Raw genomic sequence first — 27297 nt, 5'->3', positions numbered from 1 at the left:
ACTCGACACGCGTGTTTATTGTACCTCGCCTATGCACGCATTGTATGTGTAAGAGTATCTCGACTGCTCGCCCTGCACACACACGCCTATGCAGAGTGAAGTAAGCCTCATTGGAGCTCGCATGCACGACACGCAGTGCACACGTATATGCGTCTGCATAAACCTGCGACGCGTTTTCCCCACGTACATACCTACATAGGAAGGTAGGTAGGTAGGTAGGTATGTGAGAGGAGAGCGTCACGTCACGCAAGTGGTTGCCGATCGCCACTGGCTGGCGCCGCCGGACGTTCGACTTGGCCTCCCCCCTTCGCCGACCGACCGACCTTCTTCGGCATTCCCCTCACTCGTCCAGGGACCCGCCCCGAGGGCATCAACACCCCCGACTAGCAAAGGATTCAAGCGCGAATTGCGCAGCCTCATTTGCTGTCACAGCTCGATATTTATAACGAGCCGATAGTGTTACGTGGTGTACCGTTCTTCTTCTGTTGATCCATCCACTCGATGGTGCGTTAGAAAATAAAATGGAATAAGTTTGGCGAACAGTTTCCCATTGCACTGGGTTACAGTGGATGTACGAGTAAAATTCATAAATGTCTTGTATATTCCGGCTAACTGGTTTTCGATCCGAAACGAAATGGGAGTTCAGTTCTATACGAATTATGTGACAGTGACTGAATCGGCTTCATTGTCACATAATTCGTATAGAACTGAACTCGCGTTTTGTTTCGGACCGCGAACAAGTTAGCCAAAAACTGTACAGCAATGCTCACAATTTTTTTGGAATCAATAATAGAACGAGTTTCGTTTCTAAGCAAATTTCATGTACCAATGACTAACGTCGACGCAAGTGACAGGAGAACAAACATCAAACGATACGTCGATCACAAATACGTAAAATTTCTACAAAAAAGAAACCACATTTCGGTTCTAATTCCAAAACAATTATGAGCAACTGGGAACTTTAATTAACGAACAGACAAGCGTATGCCTTCTGCCATAGGCGATAGACATTTGAAAATGGCGATCTAGATGGTAAACCGGGGCGGAAAAATCGAGCGACCGTTTACGGGCGAATGAACGATTCGCAATTAGCTTGAAGCCGCGGCTCAAGCGCCGGTTCGATGCCGTCGCTGGCATTGCACGAATACGTTTGTGTGCGCCTGTGTGCGGGTAACTCGTGCAACGATTGCGCCGTTGAAGAAGTAAAGGCGCGGTACGGCGACACGACGTTGGCGGCGTCAGGCATTCGGTGCAGGGCGCGGGGAAGGGTAACGGGCCAAGGGAGGGAGGCGAGTATATAAGGCCGAAGGTGAGGGGCGGAGGCTAGTCGACTTCGATCTGCAGGCGCAGCGCGTGTCGCAAGTGAGTTTTTGTCGTCGAGTAGAAGAAGTCGAATTCTTCGACAGAACGCGGCGACACGGCTACGACGTGAAATCGTTCATTGTGCAGAGAAAATAAACCGGCTCGAGGCGCCTGGTGGCGGAATAAACGATCCGATTGAGTAAAGGATAAAAAAAACAAAAACAATAAAATAAACAACCGAAACATTGTGAATTATAACACAGCAGATTCGTGCGACGTTGTTGTTGAAATTGTAGAGAAAGTGTAAGAGAGTTACAGAGTAATAGTAGAAGTAATAATAATAGTAATAACTGTAATCATAAACACGTATTTTACAAGGAAAATTAGCAGGATATAAACCAAGAGGATCGGATTGGCAAGTAGCAAGTGTAACGAAGCGTAAGGATTATCGTCGTTGCAGTATTAAATCACACAATTACGGTGCGTGATAAGTGTCATTAATTGTCCGTTGTGTGACAGCAAAGATAGTGCAGGATATATTTACTGTAAACCGGAGTGTTCGTCAAGAAGGATATATTATCCAGCAGTCATCGAACTTGCAGGAACGTAGGAAGGAAGAAGGGAAGGAGAGAAGAGAAGGCGAAGTCGCGGTGCAGGTCTAACCGTGAGAAATCAATACCCGAGCAAGTCGGGGGCGAGTGACAGTGAAGAGGCGAAGAGAGAGAGAGAGAGAGAGAGAAACAGACCGTGTTTGCGTGAGTGCGCGCGATTGGTGACGCGGTGTAAAAATATATATCAGTTTGCACCTGTTCCTGCATTTACGTAACGCGGATATAGCATACAAGGATAGACAAGTAAATATAAGCGATCGCGGGTGTACAGAGGTGACTGAGAGTCTGGTGCCGGCGAAAAAACCGCGGCAAGGAGAAGAAGGAAAAAGAGGAACAAAACAGCAGTTGATAGAACACAATGAAGGCGATGGTGGTGAGTCCGGTTGGAGGAAGAGTGCCGCCCAGCCGCGGGGTCCTGCACAATGGTTTGGGCCTGAACGGTAGCCGAAGAGATATGGAAGCGGAGGAGGTCGCGGCTTATCTAACAAAGCTGAGATCGCTCGTGCCGGACATGCCGAGGAAGAGGAAGCTCTCGAAACTGGAAGTCATACAGAGGGTGATCGAGTACATATGCGACCTGCAAACGACCCTCGAGGAGACGAACGCGCCTGAAAACCAGCAACAACAACAGCAGCACTCGCAACAGCAGCAACAGCAACAACAACAACAACAACAACGTCAGCCTTTACAGCCGCTTTCCAACTCGACGACGACGACGACGACGACGACGACGATGATGGTTCCCGCATCGACCCAGAGTCTCATCGTTACGACGACGGAAACAACGTCGTCCGAAATTTCCGAACGGTGACGGACGCGAAAAGACAATCCCTAAAGATCTTGTCTCGTTCAAGCACGCACGCAAGCGTTACGGCGACACTGCGGTGCTCAGGGAGTGTAAATACTGTACATAAATATATTATATGTATATATACATATATATATATATACGTATATATACTCATATATTACTCATCGTCATTCCTCAGTTGTAAGAAAAAGAGACACCCCCACCCCGCCCGACCCGAAACACACACAGACATACACACACGTTCAGAGAAATGGAAGAAGAACTAAACCGACGAACATACCTGTTATTGATATACACAGAGATGTACTCGTATAATAGGTCATTTTTATTACCTCTGCCGTTGAAGATAGTCCTGTACATGGACTTGTACCTACATACATATACCTGCTTACTCTATACGCACGAAAGCATGATAGTAACGGAATTTTGTTTTATTCCATTTTTCGTGAATACTATGATTATTATTACTATTAGACACTGGCCAATTTAGTAAAAAAAAAAAAACAAAAAAAAAAACCATACACTGACACGCAATATAAATTTACGTTATGTTGTTTTCACTAATATTATCGATTATTATTGATTATTAATATTATTATTGACTATTATTATTATTATTCTTTGAAACAAGCGATAGTTTTTTCTTTTTCTTTTCTTTTTTTTTTTTCTTCAACAAATTTTTATCGTCACGTTATTGACTCTCCATAATTTTATTTCATTGTTTAGATATTAAAGGAATAAAAATAAAAAAATTATTATTAATATTAATTATTGTAATATGATCATTATTATTATTGTCATTACTATTACGTTTATAAGAAGAAGAAGAGAAAAGAAACCTACTCTATTATAGTGTATATTTACAAAGACTGAGAACAAAAAGTATAATAATAGCAAACGACAAAAAAAAGGAAACTTGATATAGAAAAAAAAATGAAAAATGAAAATAATTATATACAAGTGTAAATATATAACATGCGGTCATTGCGAAGAGTGAAACGATTTGTTTGCGTCTCACATCGAATGAATGAATAATATAATAATAAACTCAATCGTGTCCAACAACATTACGTGTGCATAATGTGTACGTTATCCATTTTTTTTATCAATCCTGTTGCTTTTTTTCATATCTAACAATAATATTTTTCAATTAAATCGATTCTTTTTTCTCGTCGACTCTTATCGACCATTATCCGTTCGTCATGTAATGCGTTCAGTTGTTTGTCAATTAAATTGACCATCACGTGACCTTTTTTGTACCTCGTATCAGTGCATATCGAATAATAGAAACGCGCTCTGCACCGATGGAAAAAAAATACCAACAATCATATCGTTTACAAATCATTCGACGCAAATCTGATCACCTTTTTGGTTTTCTAATGAAAATTCATCAGAACATTTCAGGCAAACTGTGCAACGCGTAATCGTAGAATAAAACAACAGCTGCGGTAGATGATCCTATACATTTATGTTGCAAAATTCGCGCTGCTCGATGGTCGACGAGCCAAGCATTCATTCGCTTCTACTTTTCTTTACTCTTGTAATTATCCAGCTGCGCGGAACCGAACGCCTGGGTCGGTATTGATCCGAGTTCCGAGTCGCGTGCGCGTTGCGCGGGTCTCGGAAAACCCGGCTTGGGAACGCGGGGGCGGCGAGGTTTCCACGCGGCAACTGGGAATCGGCCGATGACGATAGGACAGCCGAGACACCCCAAGTTTCCGCCTCGCCACTCCAATCTACTTCCACTTCCTATTCATACCAAGGGGTGGCGGGTCCTTTTTTAGGGCGAGGGAACGCCGCCATTGTCGAATATGTATGAATATCTACAAGGATTTTAGGGCTCGTTCTGCGAGGGTGAAACTCGTTGCTGGTGGGTGCAGCGGGTGCCGGAATTGTTCGCAGACACTCTCAAGCTCGCGAAATGTCGATTACCCTTCGCACTGATTGCGCACAGTCGCCATTGTTCCTCGTTACGCACGTATAAGGAATGACAATTTATCGTTTGATTAAAAGTTGCTCTTCCCCTCGGCCAATCCAGCTAACGGCAGGGTTCGATCGATGTATTAAACGGACTACGTTTATCCTCGTTTTGAATCATTCAGATTATTCATTACCAAATAGAAGTTTCGGCATTGTCCGTGATCTAGAGGTCGGATACGATTATACGTAATCCGTAATAGTTACGCACTTCACTTGGACACGTTTAATGAAACTCAGACATATTTACATGGTCTTGAATTTCCAATTTTTAATCATGTTCTCAGACTATTTCCGGCTTTCGAATTCTGAACAATTCCCACGTGACGTAGTAATTTTAACCTAAACATACCTTCTTCCCGTTGCGGGAGTCGCGTAGAATCGATCAATGAAACACAATTCGCGTCCTGCTGCGTTCAGCAATCCTCTTGGAGGGTTCTGTAATGTCTGGTTTTCGTCATTGGGGAATAGAGAGACGATATTGTGCGTCATCAGTATCTATGTATGAATGAACCAATGAATGAAACATATCCGGCGAATCCCACAGTCGAGGGTTCACAGGCGTATAATCGGCTGCGGTATCTAAGGCGTGAAGCGATGCTTCTTCTGATGGTACAACATGACTTCGTACAGATATTGCCTAACACATTGCGGTATACTTGGGTGTATGCACGGGTGAGGAAACATATATTGAGTGAAGCTTGAATTTTTACATGGCTTTTCTCTGCACGTGTGCCAGGCAAGTTATGCGTGACTAATAGGCGTCGTAGTTAGTAATATCTTATCGAAAACTAATATTTTACGTTAAGATAAACAACTTCTTCTTCTTCCACTTCTTGCGGGATGACGAGACGACTCGACTGTAAGTTAAGGTCCGCCGCACTTGGAGCCTGTTTTAAACGGCGAAGTGCATTTCGAGAGACTACTCACTCAACTCTACCGAGATATAAGGCTAGACGTACGTAATTACTGTATAAACAATAAACACATCCCTCGTTAGAAATATGATACTACTCGTGACGCTTATCGCGTTTAATAAGTCGCTGCGACGCCAAGCTGTTACGTCACCGGCAGTGTAAACAGAAATCGAAATAAAAAGAAACGATGAGAAAAATTAAAACTAGCAAATAAAGCCAGCGGTAGAAAGATACAAATCTCTAAAGCCTTTTGCGAAGGTTTGATTTGAGATTTTATATATTTTTCAATTCTACATCCCTGCAATGATAGAAGATTTTGAATTTTTCAATACTTCGAATGATCTCTCAAGTACTCGATAAAGTTGCAGATACGTTAGAAATGTGCTGTTTTTCCGTTAAATTTAATTTAAATCATCGAATGAATTTGACAGGAAAATACGACGAGATTTCTCAGTTTTTCGACTGTAACTTTTGGAGCGTTGATCACAGCGAATTGAGATTATTCTTAATCGTTTTCGGTCGAAAAATAAATCGTCCGTATACACCCTATCGAATCATCGAATTAAACGTTTTCCCACATTTGGGTCATGTCCATCCGTTTAGGCAAATGAAATACCATTACGAGGCTGTACCCACTGAAGTATCCCAATACCAACTGTTGTGAATAAAGATGAGGATTTCTTAAATATTTTGAAATCGTATTCCGTATTTTCCTCTCGACGACTTGGGACCATTGCAATCGATTTCTTTACACAGCATCTCGATCAGTAGAGCTGCAAATTATTCAAAATGACGCAATATTTCAACGAAAACGGGAAAGGTTCACAGTCACTTCTTCATTTGTTCAAAATCATTCATCTCGTAAAACAGTTTGAGGATGATTCCCATGCATATTTCTTTAATTGTCGCGTTTTTCGTGTATCTGTCTGTCGTGTCTTGACGGTGTTTTTTTTGTCTTTTTTTTTCAAACCGTGTTATAACTGATACAAGGGTGTTTTATTAGATATTGCTTTAAATAATTTCGGTGTTGCATTGGTCCATCTGAGCGGCGAGTGTCATAATGGCAAAATATTAGTCTTTTGGCCCGGACTAAAATAAAAACGATGTCTCGGCTTCAAAATATTGTTTTGGTAATTGAATATTCGGACTCAGATATGAAGAAGTATATTTAAACCAGTTATTATCTATACACAGATGGATAAATCCGCTCCTCCCTAGTTGAAGATACGTCGTTTCTTCGGAATTTTACTAAAGACAAAGGACAAACATTTTCCAGACGATTTTCACGTAGTGTAAAGGAAACCGGACATGACTTGCCGTTTGGAGTTTAGAAAAAATTAAGTAAAGGGGCGAACGTTGGTCGATACGAAAACACGTATGACTCGAAACGTAACATCAATAGAGTCCTTCGACTACTTGTAAGGTAAAAAATGACTTCCCATCTCTCTCCTTGGCAGAAAAAAAAAGAAACACAATAAAACTAAATATCTCTCCAAATCACTGGCCGCGGCGCAAAAACGCCCGCACGTTCCTTGAGATATTAGTAAATAGTTGTAAAAATAATAATAACTATTGTTATTATTACTATTATTATGCACCGAAGTCTTGGCAATTTGATTCAACCTAAATTACGTTGAACACGTTGTAATAGAAAAAGGTTCTCGAAACAACGTAGATGTAAGAAATAAGTGACTAGGTGTTAATGCGGTTTATTCCGAGTTACGGTAAGGCTGATTGTGAGAGATACGATTTTATCGCTTCTCGATCCCTAGCAAGCCATGCCGCGTTCAGTCTGATGGTTTCCACGCTTTGCTGTACGGTCCTCTCAGTCCCCGGTGTCGGATGATCGGCGAAGAACTTTTCAACCTCTAGAGCGCTTTCCTCGGTAGCGAAATTCTCTGTCGTAAATTTGACGAGTCTTGAGAGTAGGAAACCGCCGTCGTACCTGTCCATGAGTACCTTCCAGTTGTCCTTGAAAAATGTCCAGGCCAAAATCCGTCCCTTGTACGTCATGGCGACGGACATTATAACGAAGACCGTATCCTGGGCGCGAACCTCGCTGCTCATCGCAAACTCGAGCACCCGCTTGAGCAGTGTCTCATCTTTTATCGCGCCCAGGGCTCGCGATATTCGGTCTTTCTCTTCGTGAAGATCAGCCTCCCTGTACAACTTCAGCATCGTTGCGTAGGTATCGGCTCCGCCCACGGAAAGCACTGCCCTGTAAACAGGACTGCGTAAATCCGCGGCAAGAACTTTGACCCCTGACACATGAGCCTCGAAGCGTTTCTTGGCCTCATCGATCGTCTCCGCGTCGTTCAACGCGGCCAGGCGCCCCAGCACCAAGGATCTGAGAAGCGTGTCCAGATGACTCTCGTTAGGTTTTGGATCCCAGCCCAGTTTGCTGCCGATGTCCTTCATCAGAGATCGTCCAAAGGCCTTGAATGAGTCTTCGTAATCGACGTGAGAAAGTAAAACGCTCAGTTTACCAAGACTGTTAACAATGCTCGACCAAACCGTGTAATTGTCTTCCGCTTGGAAGGCGTACATCAGTCGTAGAACCTCGACCGTTGAGGCATGGCCGGCTTGTACCATGGCGAAGAGATCGTCCAGGAGTCCGAGTCTGTCTAACGGAGGGAGGGTGCGATCTTTGACGGCGGGAAGGAGGAGGGAAAGTGCTTCGGGGCTGTAACGAGTTCTGTAAAACCCGATCGTCCCTGGGTTGATTTTTACCCAAGCGCCTTTGGGTACGTCATTCAAAACGATCTCCTTCTGAGCTTCGTTCATTACCGTGCTAATCGCGACTTCCTGCGGTGCCCGCGACGTGCTAACGCTCACTGGTATCATCCACAGGCTTTTTTCCTTGTCCTTTGATCCATCGGCAAGAAATCTCTCCTGGGAAAGTGAGAGAACGCGCGACGTTCCCTCCTGCCGTTGGTCAACCTGCAGTTCAAGGATCGTTATACAGTGTCGCTTTCGAAATATCCTATAAATTTACATACTGATTTTTTTTCAAATCATAAATGTGCCGTCTTCCAGTGTGCATCACTTGTATTCCACTTTCACTCTACAGGTAAAAAAGAACTATTTTCGAATTGATTTTCGTCTAAAACTGGACATGAAGTACTATACAGATGAATAATTACTCAAAGATAGGTTGAACTACAGGTGTCTAAAAAAATTCATTGATATATTTCAATTTCTGGAAAACAACTCATTCATCGATTAATCAAATACCTATTTACATAATAATAATGCATTACGGACCTTCAAAACTGGAAATCCTTGCTGCTTGGTCCATGTTGACATGACAGCGCCGACAGGCTTGCTGCTGGCTTCTTCAAGCGCAGCCCAAAGGTCTTCGGTCAAAGCGTTGGAATAAGAATGTCTCTTGAGGTAGAGACTCATGCCTTTCTTGAAGTCTTCATCGCCGATGTAGCTGTGAAGCATCCGGATCACACTGGCACCTTTGTTATAAGATATGTCATCGAAGATCTCGTCAATTTCGGACGGATGTCCGACAGGGACCTCAATGGGATGGCTGTTTTTGAGCGCGTCGAGTTCCAGAGCCTTGATGTACGTGTCTGTAACGAACTGGGTCCAAATATCGTACTCGGGAAACAGGTGAGCGACGCAAAGGAACTCCACAAACGATGCATAGCCCTCGTTAAGCCATAAGTGAGTCCACCATTCCATGGTGACAAGATTGCCGAACCATTGATGAGCCAATTCGTGACCAACGACTAAAGCGATCCACTGTTTCCTAACTGCTGAAGTATTCTGGGGATCAACGAGCAGACAGGTCTCCCTGTATGTAACGAGGCCCCAATTTTCCATGGCTCCGGCCGAGAAATCGGCTATCGCTATCAGGTCCATTTTTGGCAATGGATAAGCAATGCCGAAGTAGGTGTTGTAGTAGGGTAGCACTTTTGTTGCAACCTCCAAGGCAAATTCACCTTGTTCCTTTTTTCCCTTCGGTGTGTATACCCTCACAAGAACTCCGTCGCTCGATTTTCCCTCCACATAGTCATACTCGCCAACGACAACTGCGACAAGGTAAGTCGACATAATGGGCGTTTTGTCAAACTTCAGCACCTTGAACTCTCCCTCAACGGATTCGGACTTAACTGGCTGAAATGAGAATTGGATGTGTGAGGCCTGTGATCGATTTTATATTAACGCTTAAGGACGTTATGGGCACAAGCAAAAGAAGGACAAACACAAGGCGCTGCTTACCATGTTGGATAGAGCAACACGGTCCTGAGGAACGGCTAGCGTAATGTTGAAGGTAGCCTTGAGGGCAGGTTCGTCCCAACAGGGAAAGCAGCGCCTCGCATCTGTGGCCTCGAATTGCGTCACAGCCGCGAACTGATCCTCGCCTTTGGATCTGAAATACAACAATCGATTGATTACGAAGGAATAATGCATACCATGTTGAACAGGGCAGTTGAGGAGGCTGGCACACAAATAGTGAGAGTAAACTCAGCCTTCAAACTCGGCTCATCCCAGCATGGAAACAACATGCGCGCTGAACAAGGACAAAGAAATGTTACCGCACAACTCACTTCGTCACCTGATAATCTGGAAGATGTTTTCAAATTTGGATGTGAACAAAGTAATGAACTAGAACGTAGACTTACCCGGTGTATTTACTGCGGTAGAATCCCTTCATCTTGTCATTTAATTCACCGGTGAAAACGAAGCTGATGAATCCAACCTTATCACCGATCGGTAATGTTTTAGAAAACTTGATGGTGGCTGTTTCCGCCTCCACAGACAGCTCGATATTACTCGCAGGGATCGTCGTTCCATCGTTACCGTAAAATACGGCACTTTTTATGTCGATATCCAAGGAATTCAAGACCACAGTATCGATCGATTGTTTTACCTGTTTATGGTGCGATTAATAACGCTAATAGATTATTAAAACAGTAAGAGACTATCTATTCTAATTAAATGAACGTACACATTTATTTCAATCAGTGATCATGTTGGAGGGATTTTCCATGTAATTGAAAATTATTATCAAAGAGATGAAAGCAGATCACTTACCTAGTCGAGTTAAAGTGTCAAATAAATCACAAGTGGTTGTAAATAAAAATTAACATACGATGAGCGTATGAAAGTATTAAATGTGGAACTGAATTGAAACATTGAAAGATAAAACTATTGATCAGCACACAGTATTCGTGGATTTAGCAATTCATTAACGATATAATTGCACAGTTAAAAATTCAATATTCCTTATACTGTGACAATATTATTCGCTCTGATAATATTTTCAGAGAGTGTTTTGCATAAAATTGTACGATTACCTTGGAAGAATTTATTTAAAGAATGAAATATAATCCTTACTCCCTCCACTCCTTTATGCAAAGAGAAACTCGGTTTATTTTCAAGAGAGAAAAGTGATTCAGCAAAATTGAAAGCAAGAGATTTTTTTCTGACCATGTCAAGTTTTTTTCCCCTGTGACTAACTAAATACGATTGGATAAATTTTATCATTGTTATCATTCGAGTACTAAGTATACCACACTGCATGACTAACGATACTGATAAAACTCATTCCACAGCTGCAAAGTTTGCAAAACTGAATGCACTGAATACATACGCCTAGAAATTTAACAGATAACCAAGTTTATTATATTACAATGAAATATAATTGATCAAAAAAGACCCGACGTTGTTTCTAGGTGCAAAAAATCGCTTATATTCCAGAAAAAAAAAATGTGCATACATATTGCAAATACTCGATTGATTAAACAGTGGCTGTTCCATTGTAAGATATTTTTTAAAGACAATTTGTAAACCAATCCTGTTCGTGAGATCGAAATATAGATAATGCGAAATAACAATTCACAGCTGTGGAAGAAGAAGTGTTGTTAAAGCATTGAAAAAGTGAGAAGAACATTATCAGATTAGACGGATGAAGTGCCGGTGAAACGGGAGAGGAATAACGGTTAGATTTTCTAACCTAGGAATAGCGGTAGTGTGAGTAGAGTATGTACAATCGACATTCTACTTCAGACACGCGATGAACGTGAATGTGTGTATTCGCCAAGGCTTTGCACACGTGAGCACGTGCAGCATATGGTTTAAAATATGAATAAGGGAGGATAACCGGGAGTTCGGGTTTGTCAGGGAGAGGTGAGATTGCTTACTCTAATTCGGAAAGACTCACATCAACGTGCACGTTTTCCTTTCCACTGAATACGAATTTCCCCAGATCCGGCGTTAGCGTAATGTCATAGTGATAGGGGCGTACGTCGGTGGGCAAACGGCGGAACGGTTTCTTCTCGGCGGAAGGCATGATATTGGAAAGATTCGGATCGTCGTTTATCGTATCTTGCGCCGTAGGAACAAAGTTGGCCGACGTGCTGCTAGCGGCGGCGTAGGATTTTCCAAACACTTTAACGGCGAGTGAGGAGAGTGCGACGATATTACCGTTGTTTAACACGCCGCGTTCCACTGACACCAGCTGCACTAAACTGCTGCTGCTACTCCTTCTTATGCCGCCGCCTTTCTCTTTTTGCAGACTCACAACACCACTACCACACAACCGAAAGCGACGCCAACCACGCTGAATGAATCTGCGCGAAAACATCTACACCAATGTCGTCCGAGTACCGTACGAACGATCCGGCGATCAGTGTATGCCGACCCAACGCACTCCCGCTATTCGCTCAAACACAGACTCGTCGTAACGTTACCAGACTACGTATAGCGGTGACTCGCGACGACCGCTAAGTATTTGAAAACGGACCGAAACGGAGAACCACTAAAACCGAAACGAAACGGCGCCGGGGCGCCTGTGTCCTGATTCTCACTTATTTTTCACTCGCGAAATAATATATTGTGTAATAAGAAAGTAGACTCGGTCTTTTCGGGCCGGGCGCAGGTGTGCAATATGAGTCGTAGATGAGCCGAAGACGAATATTGCAAATACGCGAGACGATTCTTTACATAACTAGAGTATGTTACGTGTTTTTTCACGAATTATGAAATTGAGGTTAGGGACGCGTAATGTCAGATTCGTTGGCGACAGCGCATGCGCGCAGTACTGAAAAGACCAGTTTCAACTCCTAGGACTTATAAGTGATCTTTTCTGTACTCTGCGCATGCGTATTCGCAGACTCACTCGACCGTCGAAGAAACGGGTACTTTTTGTACGGAAAACACGTATGGAGACACGCGTAAAACATGCTCGCGTTACATAAGGAAGATTTTCCGTTTTAAAGTGTCTTCTCATTGGCTCGGCGTTGCTATCGCCGCTTTCACGAATGAAAAATAAGTCAGAATCAGGCCCCTGACCACTCGCAGAAGTGGAGCGAAAGCGGCGCCGGCTTTCCCGCCGTTGTTTTGTTTTCTTTCAAGCATTCAAACTAACTTCAACTTCAGAGATCACGAATACGGTAGCTCTCCATACATCGCCGATCGGTATAACGCAGCAGCGGCGAGAAAATCCTTACACAGATTCTTACGACTACAAAATAGCGTCCCCCACTCCCACCCGCTGCGATTCGACGCCCGGTGACCAGGACTCCACTAGGCTACAACGGCTAAGGAATAAGGGCGATTCGTATATCGCCATTGGCGAGAATTTTCCTTCCCTACCGCCCCTTGGACGGCGACACACGGAGAGTCCACTGTGTACCTATAAATATATGATATTGCGCACCTAGGGAGGAAAAGTAGGCATTTCCAAACTGCATGCAACTGCGTGACGCAGTTTGGGATAGCCTTTTTCACTCCCGCGTGCCGTGTACTATTTTGCACCATCAAAAATTTTTTTTTTTCACAGAACTATTCTTTTCTACACACAACCAGCAATATCATCGCGATACAGTCTTGTTTTGAAATTAGTCTTTCATAAGAAATTTTTCACACATCCCAAACTACTCTATTTTTTATATTATATTCTTTTCTTCATATCGACAAACAGATGTGCTATCATCTTGAATGAGAAAAAGAACGCAAAAACTCCATGTTTGTAGAAAATCTTGCTGGATCTGAACTGAGTGATTTAAAATTGGTTCAGGCAGGGAAACAGTTTGATGTGATCGCGCGAAACTATATTATTCGATCTCTCACAACCTAGAATAATGTTGTTCCGTAATAATAATGAGGTACGTGACCATTGACTGATTTATGATTGGGAAAAAAAAAAAAAAACAGTTCGTGAGAGTGCGAAAGCTCAGTATTTGATTGTTATATATAGGATTAAGGATTGATGCGTGCGTTACGATTTACGACTTACGATTTATTACAAAGTCACATTTATTAGTTTAGCTCAGCTATTTCAGCGTCATGAATAATATAAACCTGGAGTCCTATATACATTCTACCTTACGCGTTTTCTGTTGTCAAACAATGACAATAGTAACCATAACAATATTCAATCAGTTTTTTTCAATAATATTTTTCTGTTTATTCAGCAAGTTATTCGTTTTTTATTCTTGCATTTTCATCATCACCACCATCATCATCATCATCACCACCATCATCGTCTTTCTCTCATTGATATTTTTTTATCAAAGTGTGCTGAAAATCGGTATAAATATAAACTACTAAGGGAGGGTAGGGAGTAGGTAATAATAGTATTATGTATCGCCGTATTAATCGATAGTAATCCGTCGATATCGTAACTTAGATAAAATTTAGAAGACGTGTAACACTTTCCTTGGCTTTGTATGTATGAATGTGTGTATGCATGTATGTTAGTACTTAATAATATTGGCACATGGCCACTACAATCACCTCTTACTTATTACCCAGGTCCTAGGATAGAAATAATTGATCAGAGTAACAAAGGTGGTTTATCTGCCCCAAGAAGCGTTACAATATGTCATACGTCCTCTATGGTCTTCCTAATATCGTTATAATTATTCGTTTAATTTTATTTATTTAATCATTTATTTAATTATATTCTCGCTAGTCAACTGCCGCCATCCCCATGGCCTTGGATGGTTCAAATTGATGGGACGTGGGATGACAGGCTTTACTTTTGATTGGTGTCAGTCTAAAGCTAGTATTTGGACGAAGTGCGAGGATGGGTCGTGCGTGCTTTGCTTTCTAAATCCAGCGTGCATTTTTGACACTATAAATTTAGTAATGTTTTTCTTTCCATTGTTTAAATATTTTTCTCGAGAAAGAAATTTTCTTCAGTAGCGTAGGTAGTAGGTAATTTTCTATTTCATCATTTCGTTTCCCTTCTCTTTTACTTCACGTTGAAACTTAGGATTCTTTATCGTTGGCTTTTTTTTTTTTTTTTTTTTTTTTTTTTAATATATATATATACGTATTTTTCAGACTGATTTTTTTCATCGATTCAATCATCATTTTATTACAATAGTTGTCCTCAGAAAAAAACCATCATCGTTTCGTGGTATGTTGGAAGTCGAGTGGCCCTAAAAGAGGCGGAGAGAGAGAGAGAAAGAGATAGATAGAGAGAGAGAAAGAGAGAGAGATAGAGAGAGCGGGCAACGCGCCTGTGCCTGTATTTCTGAACTTGTAGATCGGCCATTACTTCTCCTAATTTCTTCGTATATTTTTCTCTGTTACAACTCAACAATTACGCTAGTCTCAAGTCTTCAGAGCAGAGTGCCGCGATTCCGTGAATAAATGGCAGCCCTCGACACTAAATATGGACACTTCTGTAAGAAAGAAAAGTTTTTTTCCATCAAAACAAATGAATGAAAACTTTCCAGTTTCAGTTTATCAAAATAAGTTCTTTCACCAATATTCTACCATTTTCATTGCAAAATTATCCACTTAAATATGACCCAAATTTGTACTATTTTACATATATATTCTGTTGTTACAAAGGACTGAAAGTATTGATTAATTTTGCAAATTTAGAGTAACGACAAATGTTTTGCGAGCGAGAATTGTTCAGAAAATAAAATAAACGTATGTTCAAATTTCATTTTGAACTTTAAGTTCAGGGTTGAAAATTACCCCTTTATCGATTGACAAACTGAAACCCCACCTCAGGAAACAATGATCGACTTACCGTCTGGTAACTCGTAAAGTTTTGGCGGAAGTGTCGCAAAATAAGGATGCCTAAGAGCGTCATCAGCGCCTATCCGATCATCAGGATTTAGCTGTAAAAGTGCAGAGGCCATATTATCGCCCTCAGGAACATCGTACAGCCTGGGAAAGGAAAGTCCCAATTTTTGCAATGGATAAAATGCTAGTTTGTGGGCTTGGTATCCACGGAGATGTGTGACGCCTGGCCAGCTATCTTCGGTCGGTGTTCCAAGAACTCTGAATATCTTATCGAGCTGATCATAAGTATCTCGGACACCTGGGAAAGTCGGCAGTCCCGTCAACATTTCTACAAATATGCATCCAACACCCCACATGTCCAACGAAGTCGAGTACTCCGTCGAACCAAGCAGCACATCTGGCGGCCTGTACCACAGCGTCACTACCTCATGTGAATAGGTATGCGACGGTACTGACTTTGCCCGAGCCAGACCAAAGTCCGCCAGTTTCAATTCGCCTATTTCACTTATTAACAGGTTTTGGGGTTTCACATCGCGGTGCAGTACTCTCCTGTAATTTGTTTTTATAAACATTAGTCACATTTGTTTTCTTTGTTGTATTCATGTACAGGATGTCGACTGTAATGTCATACTGGGATTTACGCTTGGGATTTCCAGATTTTCTAACAGGAAAATATAATTATTCCGACAAATTAATTAACCCATACTCATGTAGACATATATGGCAATATTGATATTATTGTACCGCAACAGAAACTTATAAAAGCAGGAAATAAAGTTCAGGGTCCTTGACTTAACGACATACATCATTATCAGATCTATGAAGTTTTTACATTTACAGAAATCACATTTATATAAAATCAATCGAGACTACGCAATGGATAAGATATTAGAATATTGTTGCTAAACAAATATTGTTATTTTTTCCGTGAATTCTTCCTCCCGTTAAAGATTTTTACAATCCATCGACACCCTGAATTACTATGTAAAGCAATCTGCTTTGCAAATTTCGAAATTCATTTTCCATGTGAAAAAGTAAAATCCGTAGGTTAAATAAAAATTCTTCTCTAACAGAGAATGAATGAACTCACCTGCGATGACAGTAAGCTAGTCCTCTGAGTAGTTGAAATAGGAATAATCGAACGTTTCGAGGATCAAGGCCCCCTCCTCCGCTGCCGTGCCTCTCCATGTACTGTGACAAGTCGGTGTGAACGAATTCGAATACAAAAGTAAGAGTTTCACGGGTGTGAACAATATCATGGAGTGTAACTATATTGCTGTGTTTGAGCTCCTTTAAAAGGCTGGCCTCACGAATGGCAGTGAAAGGTGCACCTTCCTCTTCCTGTAGTCTAATTTCTTTAAGAGCGACAACCTGGTTTGTCAGATTACTGTACCCTTTGAATACTGTAGCATAAGAACCCTCTCCAAGCTGCTCTAGTTTGATGTAGGCATCTGATTTACCAAACGGCGAATCTCCCTGTGAACATAAAGAATATTTTAGATTTCGAATACGCAGTTTTACCAACGTTATTCACAACAGGTGATACAACTTACCCCGAACGCGGAGAAACGTTTTGCTCGTCTCGGGGGTGGGTCTGGCCCTAGGAAAACCTCAGATTTTGGACGAGGAGGACGTCGATTCCGTAGAACCACTCTTGCCTCTTCCCTTATATCTACATCGAGGAGCTTAGAATCACTAGAAACAGAGAGCTGCCGATGCACTCTCTCGTGCTCACCGACACCTGACCACTCTGCGACATTGAAAATAATTTTTAATTAGCAACAGTTTTTGGTTTAAATCACTAACAAAACTTAGAGAAAATAAGACAAAGACTTGTTGGGACAAAATATTTTATTTTCTTTGTATTTGCTCTGTTTGGCTAGTTGACATTGTAAATATATATATGTATATCAACGATCTAACACAAGGCGACTGAGTAAAAGAAAATAATATGTCGTATCTTCTGCGAAGCAGATGTTTCTATTTGTAGGTCGTATAGTTCTTCTTTACGACCCGCTTCTTATCATTTGCATGCAGCAGCGGTAAATAGGTATTATTTTTAAAAAGCTGGTATTTAGCATGCGCGTATTAATACGAACGTGTTATTTCTTTGCCATATAGAAATGAAGCAATTGAAACTCTAATTAAGCATGTTCAACGAAAATTATCACGTTAGTTAACAGTTCTATTTAACTCTAAATCAGCTCCAAGATATGTGTGTATGTATTCACGTATGTATGTATCTAGCACATAGCTAAAACACTTGTGGTAACAGAATTTTACCATCTTGTCTGATATCAACCAATATAAAGATGCACACGCTGTTATCGAGTGACTTGGTAATTTTACCAGACATGTTATGAGAATTTATTTGCAGCAAAGTGTCAGCTGACAACGTCACAAGCATGAAGCTTTCAAGTTCATTTCACAATGACCATAGTATTATTTTATAATTGAATGGAATAACGATAAAAGTTTCACAAGTATGCTGAATGCAAAATGACGTCCAACATTTGACTGAATACCAGTGATTGATAACATCGAGAACGTGATGAGATACAAGCTGTGCGTGTGTGTACGCTTATCCACACGTTTGTTGGAGATAAAAACATCGTGATGAGCACCGGTCTGTATTCTACTCGAACTTCGCGTGTCTGAAGGTACGACAGAAATAATTTTTTATGCCTCAAACAGCAAATGATCGAACAAAGTAATATAAGAAAATGAAAATTCCTTGAACATTATAAGTCAATTTTGTTCTGTAGATGATTTTTATGTAAATTTAGAAAATTTTCAAAACTTTACTAACCATATCGTCGATCTTTGTCAGTAGGTATGTTGCCATTTGGCTCTAAACGATCGAGAAATTCTTCTGAATACCCGTTATACGGTAACTGGTGTTCCCTTGTGGCAACATCATCCGCTTCTTCCTTAGATATTGCTGGAAGTAGAAAAGTGATGAAAAATATAATGACTAAGTAAAATTCCTGACCACAATATTGTTATAATTTATTTACATCCATATTTAGTTCTTTATGCTTGCATTAGCCACTTCCGCCTACTCTGATTACGAATATTTGCTATAGCCGATTATTAGATTTACCAAGCATGGTAAGACCGTGTGCCTGCCTCTTTTCTTATCAGTTTATGCTTTATTTACTGTTAAAACAATCCACAGGAAACTAATCATGATATAACTGATACGGTGGCAAAACAATGTTCAACCTATCAAATAATTCTACTTCTGAGGCAGTATTTATTCCTGTATCAGACCTTTCTATGTTTTATTATATATTTGACGCACGTCGATCTGTAAAAGGAATAATTTAGCAATAAAATTCATTGGAACTAATTTTAAAATAGGAAGTGGCGCTGGTTAGGGAGTCTGCATACGAAGTGTGACATTAGTCATATCGATAAGAGTCATAAAACGGTACTTACAAAGTCTGCCAAAACTATGGCTAAGGCGTTTCTTGAGCTTTTGGACTCTGCTTAAGGCGCCTCCCTTCTTTTCGCGCATCGTCACGGAACCTAGATATGATTAATAATTAATTAACTATATCGTAAGAATATAGAGTGTAAATTACAGCACGCATACCGAAAAATAACAGAGAACTACGTCACATGCATCACTCATCGTACCGCTTGACCATCACACAAGCATTCACTATACACAGTGACGTCATCACCACTTGCACAAACGGCATGCCAGTGCCCCCCCCCCTCCCCCCTTCAATCTTGATAGCGTTAAGAGACCTGAATTGTCCAGCCCAATTTAGTGCTCGACGATAAATCATAGGTAATATGAATTATGAAAATTAGCCTGTATCATACCAAGCAAAGTTTAATAAATCAATTGTCACGTTAGCGATATGCTGTTCTAACAATCAATCGGCATTCGATACTACGAGATGACAGAACGCGATCAAGTCTGTTGAATTGATATTTTAGGTGTGCGTGTATGAGAAAAACACGCGAGAAGCAACGGCGTCCTTTTGACGTCTGGTCAATCGAGCGTCGTGTAATGTTTTCCTTCAAATTTTCTTTAGGTTTGCGCGAGTTTCAAGGTATTTGATTAATGCGCTGACTGGCTGGCTGGCTGTCTTTTTTTCAAGTCCAGTCATCTAGTCCAGTCATCCACCCCCGCATTTTACGGGGCACTTGACAACGACCGTCTAGTTCTGTTTTCCCCCCTCTCGGCCTTTCGCTCGTTGCCGATGTCGGTGGCGGACAAAGGGCAAGGCGGAAAAAAAAAAATAAAACAACTGACCGTTGATTTTAACAGATTAGCGGTACGGTAGATAACGAGCGAAGCGGAATATTTCGTGATGAAAAAACAAAAGACAAAAAAAAAAAAAAGAAACAAACAACAGACGAACTATCGCAGCCGGGAAAATTGCAGGAAACTCGGTCGGAAGCTCGTCGGCAAAGTTCGCTAAGTGCCTCAGACTTACCTTCTTTGCTTTTCGAGGCGACTGAGCCCTTATCTTGACAGTACATGATTATTCATTCACAAACATGGGTGGGGACACATCAGGTTCCGATTCTCACCGACGAATTGAGCCGATGTTGAAATTTGGTAAAAAGTCACAACACGTTAAACCGATCGCCATTAAAATTTCCTCTCTCCGGCTTAGCTGATTTACTTTACTTTACTTTACTTCACTTCATTCTATTTTACTCACGACGTTCACACACTCGCGATATGAAAGGACGGACACTTTCTTTCGAGACTGATTATTGTTACATATGACTTTTTTCTTTTCAAGAAAATTCTCCCTTTTCTTTCTCTCACTCTCACTCCCTATCTATCTTTCTTTCTTTCTTTTTCTCTCTCGCTCTCTCTCTCTCCCTCCCTTCCCGACTCCTTTCTTTCTGGTATAATCCGTTAAGCACGGATATTCGCGGATCTTCTACTGTCCCACGCTCGAGTATTAACTGCTATCTCGAGTGAACGATCATTGGACTTGCTATCTCGAGCACGAAGCTGACCCCAGCTTCTGTCGATTCTTCCGAGCGGTGGTGATGTGTGCCGTGGGTGCCGTGTGGCTACACAACAGAAAAGTACAAAACTGACCGAGCGACTGCCCCCTGCATCGCACTGTTACCACCTCACAGTGCAATCGTTTAAAAACCCGAAACTTTTCTTAAGAAGAAGTAGTAGCGAAAAAATATTTCTAGTATACGGCCTGTTTTAACCTATCCGTCGTTAGTCGAAAACTTGCACGCATATCACACCGACGAATTACCTCCTTCGCGCCTTCTCTGCACACTCGAATACCCGATGTTAATTTAAATGACTAATGTTAATCCCTTGTAAATATGACTTTTAACTCCGTAAAAAAAAATTCGACCCGTGAATAACGATATCGAAGATGGTGCAAACTTCACTCGGCGGCTTATACCGCTTATACTACCCGAGCGCTCCGTGGCACCATTGAATGTAAATACAAGAGAGTTGACTTCGATGGCATCTTTCGATTATGATTTTCTTCGCTCACGTTGGCAGCCTTGAATCATTCTCTAGGCAATATGTGATGCCATCTTGCAGACGAAGAGCCAGTCGGTATTTCAGAAATCTGTACACTGTGTTTTAAATTATTTTTTACAAATTCGAATCGTTTTCAACTTTAGAATACGTCAAAACTTGTGAAAATTAGATCCTATTTTTGAATACTTAACAGCTGCAATATATTAATGATTCGTTGAACCAAAAACGCAACCCCTCAGCTTATCTACTTTTCGAAAATAAAAAATCTAGATAATATACTATTTTCGCCTAATGCATGGGGAACGTGATCATATTTAAATAGCGATGACTTTTTTCGAAGTTGTGTTCGACAATTTTCTAGGGCAATTTGCACGCTACACGCGTGTCGTTGCGCGTGTCCCTTTCTATCTTAAGTGCGTAGAAAAAGATGGAGACTTTGCAAATTTTGCCTGCGATCTCAACTCACATTTCCGCGTAATCGAAGGGCATGCGGAAGTGATGAGGGGCGGGGAGCCGCGGAGAATCTGTGCAACGTGCAACATTTTGTATGTATGTATGTACATACATACGTGTCTGCGGTCACTCTGCGGTACAACTGTCAAAATAATAAGGAATGGAAATTATGTAAATTGCATTTGTTAATTATGTAAATAAAGCGTATTGTAGACAGATACGTAACTCGTGTCGGGGAGTTATGAATGACCCTGTTAAAAGCAAACAATCGGTTCAAGTGTTCATGAAAAATATGAACACGCTTGACGCTCAGTTGATTAAAATCTGAGAATCTCTTGATTAGCTCTCTTTGACGTTGCCACGAAGTGTCACACGCTCGTATATAGTGACTTGAAACCCGTTCATCGCCAATTATTGCAATGGATTTTAAAACCGTACACATAGAGAATCTGAATGGTAGCCTAAGAAAACAGAGCGATAAAAGGGAGATAAAAATTTTATGCTTTGATTTAACCAACGCTAGCCAGAAAGCCCAACTACTATGGTGCACCACTGGGGTATTCGTTTTTTATCTTCTATACGGATATTTACAGGTACGAAAATATTTTTGCCAAACGCGTAATATGGGTTAGTATCTTTTAATACAATTTTCGTATTTCACAGGAATGGATATTTACCCTCGATGGATTCCGACCGTTCGGTTGGTACCTCACTCTCATCCAATTTGGATATTATACAATTTTTGGATGGATCGAATGTCGGATAAAAGGAGTCACTCGAAGAATACCTTTGGGCACTTACTTACTACTTGCTCTTCTCACTCTTGGCACAATGGGATTCTCTAATTCCTCATTAGGATATTTGAATTACCCGACACAGGTGAAAATTACTGCAGGATTGACTGGTAGCCAGTATTTTTTTTTCTTTATTGCAATTGCATGTTCATGCTTTAGCTTCCCTCAAATTAAACTCAAGTGCTGAAAGAATTTACGATACTAGTAACTCTTTTTTCACTGAAATATTGTCCCAAATGTTATACCGAATATTGTCACAATTCACAATTTTTCTGAGAGAAATAATCTTTTACCAGTCTCATAATTGCAAAGCAAATAACCATCAACTTTACTAAACCTTTGTGAACTATGTCTTTTAGGTGATATTCAAATGCTGCAAGCTAGTCCCAGTCCTAATAGGCAGTATCCTGATACAGGGCAAAAAATATGGTCCCTTAGATTTTCTTGCTGCGATTCTGATGTGCATAGGCCTGGCGCTCTTCACAGTTGCAGACAGTCAAATTTCTCCCCGATTTGATCCAATCGGTATCATAATGATCAGTTGCGCCCTGTTGTGCGATGCAGTCATAGGAAACGTTCAGGAGAAGGCGATGCGCGAGCACAAAGCGTCAAACACTGAAGTTGTCCTCTTCTCGTACAGCATTGGATTCGTCTATTTATTTCTAATACTCCTGACAATATCCGAACTGCAGAAGGGTGCTTCTTTCTGTGCCGAGGTAATAAAAAACATTCAATTCAAAACGTAGATTGTTGAGGACGGCGTTACTCTTGTCTTTGGTACATTTTTATATATTTTATTACTTTTTTCAGCATCCTGTTGAAACTTATGGACTTGGCCTGCTCTTTTCATTGTCCGGTTACTTGGGCATACAGATTGTTTTGACTCTAGTCCAATGCTGCGGAGCCTTCGTTGCAGCAACAGTTACGACATGCAGAAAAGCAATATCGATTTTGATTAGCTTTATGTTCTTTTACAAACCATTCACCTTCCAATACGTTTGGTCTGGCCTGATCGTTGTTCTTGGAATCTACTTGAATATTTACAGCAAGAAACGTGGAGGCACTAAAGGTGGATTTAGAGAATTATGGATAGGTCTTAAGCAGTGTTGGATTAAACACAACCGTATACAAAGACGATTACTGACTAACGTTTAATACTAGTGCCAGTAATGAGGCAAAGAAACTGTTTTGTTCCTATTATTAATTATAATTATTATTGCTCAGTCAAATTATTTTTACTTCTTTTAATTCCTTGCTCCTCCAAATTCCTTTAAATCCCAAGACTCGATTAATCTAGATCTTTATTTGATAGACTATACAAGACTAGCCATATATATACAAGCTAAGATTTAAGTAATTTCCAGAGCAATAATTCCGGTATTACCAAGAATGAAAATGGAATGGAAAAGAAAATTTCGAAGTCTGTGTGTTTCGTATTTATTGTGTGATTTATAAGAATATTCGGAATCCCAAGTTTGCAAGCGGATCGATTGCGGCCTCACCTCACCCGTTTCCCCGCCGCCCTGACATTCGTTGGATGATAAAAAATTTCGTACTATTTCACGTGCTTACATAATCAAATTTCAATAGAAATATAATTCATAGATATACAATGAAAATAAAAATAAATGTTCAAGTAACAAAATGCTATAAATATCAATATTAATGAATGAATTAAGGAAAATATTTTTTCCAGGACGGCGTATTTTTCAATTATTTGTTTCTCAATTTATGCAAAATAATTTTCTACGGACGTCACCTAAAGCTTTGAAAAAAAAAAAAAAAAAATCAACGGCAGAATTTCCTCTAAAAACTTCAAAAATCGTTACATAAGAAATTATTTTATTTTTGCGGTGACGAAATGTTGGTAGCAGTGCCCGGGATCCGAAGCCGCAAATCCCGTTATTCATCGTTCAGATTTAATCAAGAGTTCAGGTGATTTCATTTTCGCTATTTAATTTGATTTAATTGATGCATCTCGTTGATAATTATTCATATATTTCCAATTATTTAATAGAATACTTGGCAGCGATCACCTGCCATTATTGCTTAATCGGACACTAAGGCGATCGTCACATCACATTTTATTCCCAGGCTAAAACATGATACGCGGTGGAACTAGGATCTTGTGTAACGCTGTCAAACGAGGCTTTGCAAATGCTCCGGCTCAAGAACCTGCCATTCAGGCTGCTTTCACTGTCCAAGATCTAAAGGATTTCAACGACCGTGTTAAGAACTCGAAAGTCCCGGTGATCATCGACTTCTTCGCGACGTAAGTCCCTCAGGACGGTCGCACGTCGCAGTTTGGATTTTAGGTTATGGAAGCAATAAGAATCAAGGTCGTTTTATACCTCGAAAGCCTAGATGTCAGGAAATTCTACTAAGTAGAATTCAACTCAAATTAATTGCTGTCCAAAGAATTATTTCCTGATTACCTGCAAATTTAATTTGTTATGATTTGCAGCACAATCAAAATTTCCTTGCGATACTTTCCAACATCACCCAATGGTATTATTTTGAATACAATTATTGCCACCTAATATGTGCAGTTGATTTTAAAATGATATGGAGGGTAAATTTTTTGTTAGGAAGAAACCTCTAACCAAACCAAAATTCACTTCATATTAACCCGCTTATTTCAACTTGTTTTTGAACAGATGGTGTAATCCGTGCCGACTGCTGACACCCAGATTAGAATCTGTAATTGCAGAAAAGCAAGGAAAAATTTTACTCGCCAAAGTTGACATTGACGCACACACCGATCTTGCCCTGGATTACGAGGTTTGGTTAAATTTTTGCCACATTGTATTTACTTACACTGGTTGGAGGCAATTAATTATACTCATAACTTTCGCTATCACCTGAAAACAAAAAGGTTGATTCTGTTCCGGTCCTCATCGCTATGAAGGATGGAAGGATTCTGGAAAGAGTAGTCGGACTTCAAGATACGGATAAACTACGACAGTTCGTCAATAAGTATGCTGATGCAAAATAATCATACTGATAAATACGTAAATTCTTTCAATCTATAGTCCTTAGAGATGCCTTGGTCTTACAGATGACTAAATGTAATTAGTCCAGACTATTGTAAACAATGTATATGAATTTATTTACTGGTTACGCATGGCAACGTTATATGTTACATTATTAAACGAAAAGAACTATTGCAACTAGATTTTCACTCACATTCACTCACTCATTACCGATAAAAATAAATATGTGTGAAATTAGGTAGTCGAAAAAGTGACATTACCGCTATCAACATTGGCTATAAATGAAAAATATACCAAATCGTATAACAGCCCCTGTAGACCTGGAATTTTAATAAAAAGTAAAAATCTTATATCTCCTTCAAGTCTCTGTGGGGAGTGCTTGAAGGATTTGTCTAGCTCTCGAGTATTCTGAAGTGGCTGTCACCTCAGTTTCATCTTCATTGCTGGCCAGCTGCTCTTCGACTTTCTTTATCACTTCCATCATTTTTTTAACTAGCTGTTGCCTTGCCATTCCTTTGCAGCCTTCAAAATATTCCAAAGCTATAGGAAATATCGAGTCTGGCACCAAATTGTCATCAAGCAAATGATCCATCAACCATATCTGTCGCAGTTTTTCAAACTTCCAGTCGCTTTTCGCGTGTTTCCACTATAAGTTAATTAAATCAAGCTCCATACGTACGTTAAGGGGGTGTTTGAGATATGTGGATTTTGATATGTAGAAATATATATACGATAATGCCAAAATCGACTAGAACACTCCCTTAAGACTATTTACATTACAAAATTACGAGGTCTTGCAGGTACCTTAGACACATAAGTGATTGCTTTTTGGGCAGCTTCCAATTTACTAGATTCTTTTTGCTCGGCAATTTTCCTCTCCAGCTTTTCCTTCTTTATCTGTCTTTTAGAAGGTTTCTTAGGCCCCTTTGCAGGACTCTCCTCAGTCGATACTCCAGCCTCGTCATCGTCTTCAATTTCTTTGCTGAAAATAAAAGTTCTATTATTACACTTACCACCGTTTTCTGTATAGTTTTGAAGCACGATTCTTTCCCAATAAGTAGGTACTAATAAAAACAGAGCGTACTTCGGGCTCGTCAATTCCTTCGAGTCGACTTCAGACGCAGGATCAGTCACTGTCTTTTTTCGTTTTCCTGGCTTTGATTCTTGATCCTCGACGACCTGCTCCTCTTTATTACTACGTCGTCTTTTCTTACGCCCCGCTTCCTTCTTGTGTGATTTCTCATCGACGTCCATTCAAACTTGATAACCTTTTCTCCCTGAAGCAGCCGGCCTCGTTGTTGATAACCTTCAAAACCTTGTTTAACCTGTTCATCCGCGTGTTTCGTTCTCGTATCGCCTAGTACGAGTACCGCTCTAGAGGCGTTTCTGATTGGCTGCGCCATTCTCCTCAAGTCCCACACACACACGCAGGAGCGTCGTGTTTTCAATTTCAAACGATCAGCACTACGAATCTGATGTATATATGCTCTAAGGTAGAAACCAACTAATGGGGGGGGGGGGGGGGGGGGGGGGTGAGAGGAGGATTTTATGGGGCGCTTTCCCTTTACGTCAATTTTCTGACACTACACGACACTAAGTGATTTTATTTGCCTGTTTGATTAGATTCAACCAATGAAATCAAACGCTTAGTGTCGATTGTATCAGAAAATTGATGTGAAAGGCAAGCGCCCATAATAATACTAGAACGCTTATTTTTGGGGGTACTGCGCATGCGTGGAACAGTCTAGGGAAAAAATGCAACCTCAACAAAAGGAAACTCGTGCGAAAGAGACACTTACGAGTTCGTGGACACTACTGTATATGCTCTAAGAGACACTGATCTCCGGTGTATTAGCTTTTTGAAAGACTGTATCGGTGTGAGAGAGACAACACTTCACCTCCGAAATATCTCTCTTTTCGAAATCCGGCCACATGCCGAGCCA

The 27297-nt window shown here is 40.7% G+C and overlaps 6 protein-coding genes and 1 long non-coding RNA gene across 11 annotated transcripts; 4 read left to right on the top strand and 3 right to left on the bottom strand.

Moving 5' to 3' along the window:
• The first annotated feature begins 1334 nt into the window (after positions 1–1334).
• LOC124411137 lies at positions 1335–18422 on the top strand. The gene is made up of 3 exons (XR_006929645.1): positions 1335–1501; positions 1827–1829; positions 18410–18422. It is a non-coding gene; the product is annotated as an uncharacterized LOC124411137 (long non-coding RNA).
• Positions 1514–26796, top strand: LOC124411135 (DNA-binding protein inhibitor ID-2-like). Of its 2 annotated transcripts, XR_006929644.1 has the most exons (3): positions 1514–2810; positions 15931–15936; positions 26786–26796. XR_006929644.1 is itself a non-coding variant. In XM_046890056.1 (1 exon), exon 1 carries the CDS (start codon positions 2272–2274, stop codon positions 2722–2724), a length of 453 nt encoding a protein of 150 aa, XP_046746012.1. In that variant the 5' UTR covers positions 1514–2271; the 3' UTR covers positions 2725–3213. The 2 variants fall into 2 exon arrangements, 1 of the variants encoding a protein (XP_046746012.1); XM_046890056.1 differs by lacking the exons at positions 15931–15936; positions 26786–26796 and having other exon boundaries at positions 1514–3213.
• Positions 6767–12269, bottom strand: LOC124411129 (puromycin-sensitive aminopeptidase). The gene is made up of 5 exons (XM_046890047.1): positions 11797–12269; positions 10256–10503; positions 9852–10002; positions 8883–9746; positions 6767–8558 (listed from the first exon to the last, which is right to left on the bottom strand). Exons 1-5 carry the CDS (start codon positions 12217–12219, stop codon positions 7338–7340), a joined length of 2907 nt encoding a protein of 968 aa, XP_046746003.1. The 5' UTR covers positions 12220–12269; the 3' UTR covers positions 6767–7337.
• On the bottom strand, positions 14907–21035 carry LOC124411131 (cyclin-dependent kinase 14). Of its 4 annotated transcripts, none has more exons than XM_046890053.1 (7): positions 20855–21035; positions 19065–19154; positions 18433–18564; positions 17177–17373; positions 16714–17099; positions 15628–16172; positions 14907–15268 (listed from the first exon to the last, which is right to left on the bottom strand). In XM_046890053.1, exons 2-7 carry the CDS (start codon positions 19141–19143, stop codon positions 15198–15200), a joined length of 1410 nt encoding a protein of 469 aa, XP_046746009.1. In that variant the 5' UTR covers positions 19144–19154; positions 20855–21035; the 3' UTR covers positions 14907–15197. The 4 variants fall into 4 exon arrangements, with proteins under 4 accessions (XP_046746009.1, XP_046746006.1, XP_046746007.1 ...); XM_046890050.1 differs by lacking the exon at positions 20855–21035 and adding an exon at positions 20078–20420; XM_046890051.1 differs by lacking the exon at positions 20855–21035 and adding an exon at positions 20378–20400.
• LOC124411132 (adenosine 3'-phospho 5'-phosphosulfate transporter 2) lies at positions 21684–23590 on the top strand. The gene is made up of 4 exons (XM_046890054.1): positions 21684–22160; positions 22231–22446; positions 22721–23077; positions 23172–23590. Exons 1-4 carry the CDS (start codon positions 21987–21989, stop codon positions 23514–23516), a joined length of 1092 nt encoding a protein of 363 aa, XP_046746010.1. The 5' UTR covers positions 21684–21986; the 3' UTR covers positions 23517–23590.
• Positions 24172–25520, top strand: LOC124411136 (thioredoxin, mitochondrial). Its single transcript, XM_046890057.1, has 4 exons — positions 24172–24296; positions 24456–24633; positions 25019–25142; positions 25237–25520. Exons 2-4 carry the CDS (start codon positions 24464–24466, stop codon positions 25354–25356), a joined length of 414 nt encoding a protein of 137 aa, XP_046746013.1. The 5' UTR covers positions 24172–24296; positions 24456–24463; the 3' UTR covers positions 25357–25520.
• On the bottom strand, positions 25588–26712 carry LOC124411134 (uncharacterized protein C7orf50 homolog). Its single transcript, XM_046890055.1, has 3 exons — positions 26439–26712; positions 26159–26336; positions 25588–26000 (listed from the first exon to the last, which is right to left on the bottom strand). The coding sequence occupies exons 1-3, from the start codon at positions 26606–26608 to the stop codon at positions 25713–25715; spliced, it is 636 nt and encodes a 211-aa protein (XP_046746011.1). The 5' UTR covers positions 26609–26712; the 3' UTR covers positions 25588–25712.
• Positions 26797–27297: the final 501 nt, after the last annotated feature.

This window comes from Diprion similis, chromosome 10 (genome assembly GCF_021155765.1).
Source record: "Diprion similis isolate iyDipSimi1 chromosome 10, iyDipSimi1.1, whole genome shotgun sequence".
NCBI classification, from domain to species: domain Eukaryota; kingdom Metazoa; phylum Arthropoda; class Insecta; order Hymenoptera; family Diprionidae; genus Diprion; species Diprion similis.
This window is presented reverse-complemented; position numbering and strand designations above follow the sequence as displayed.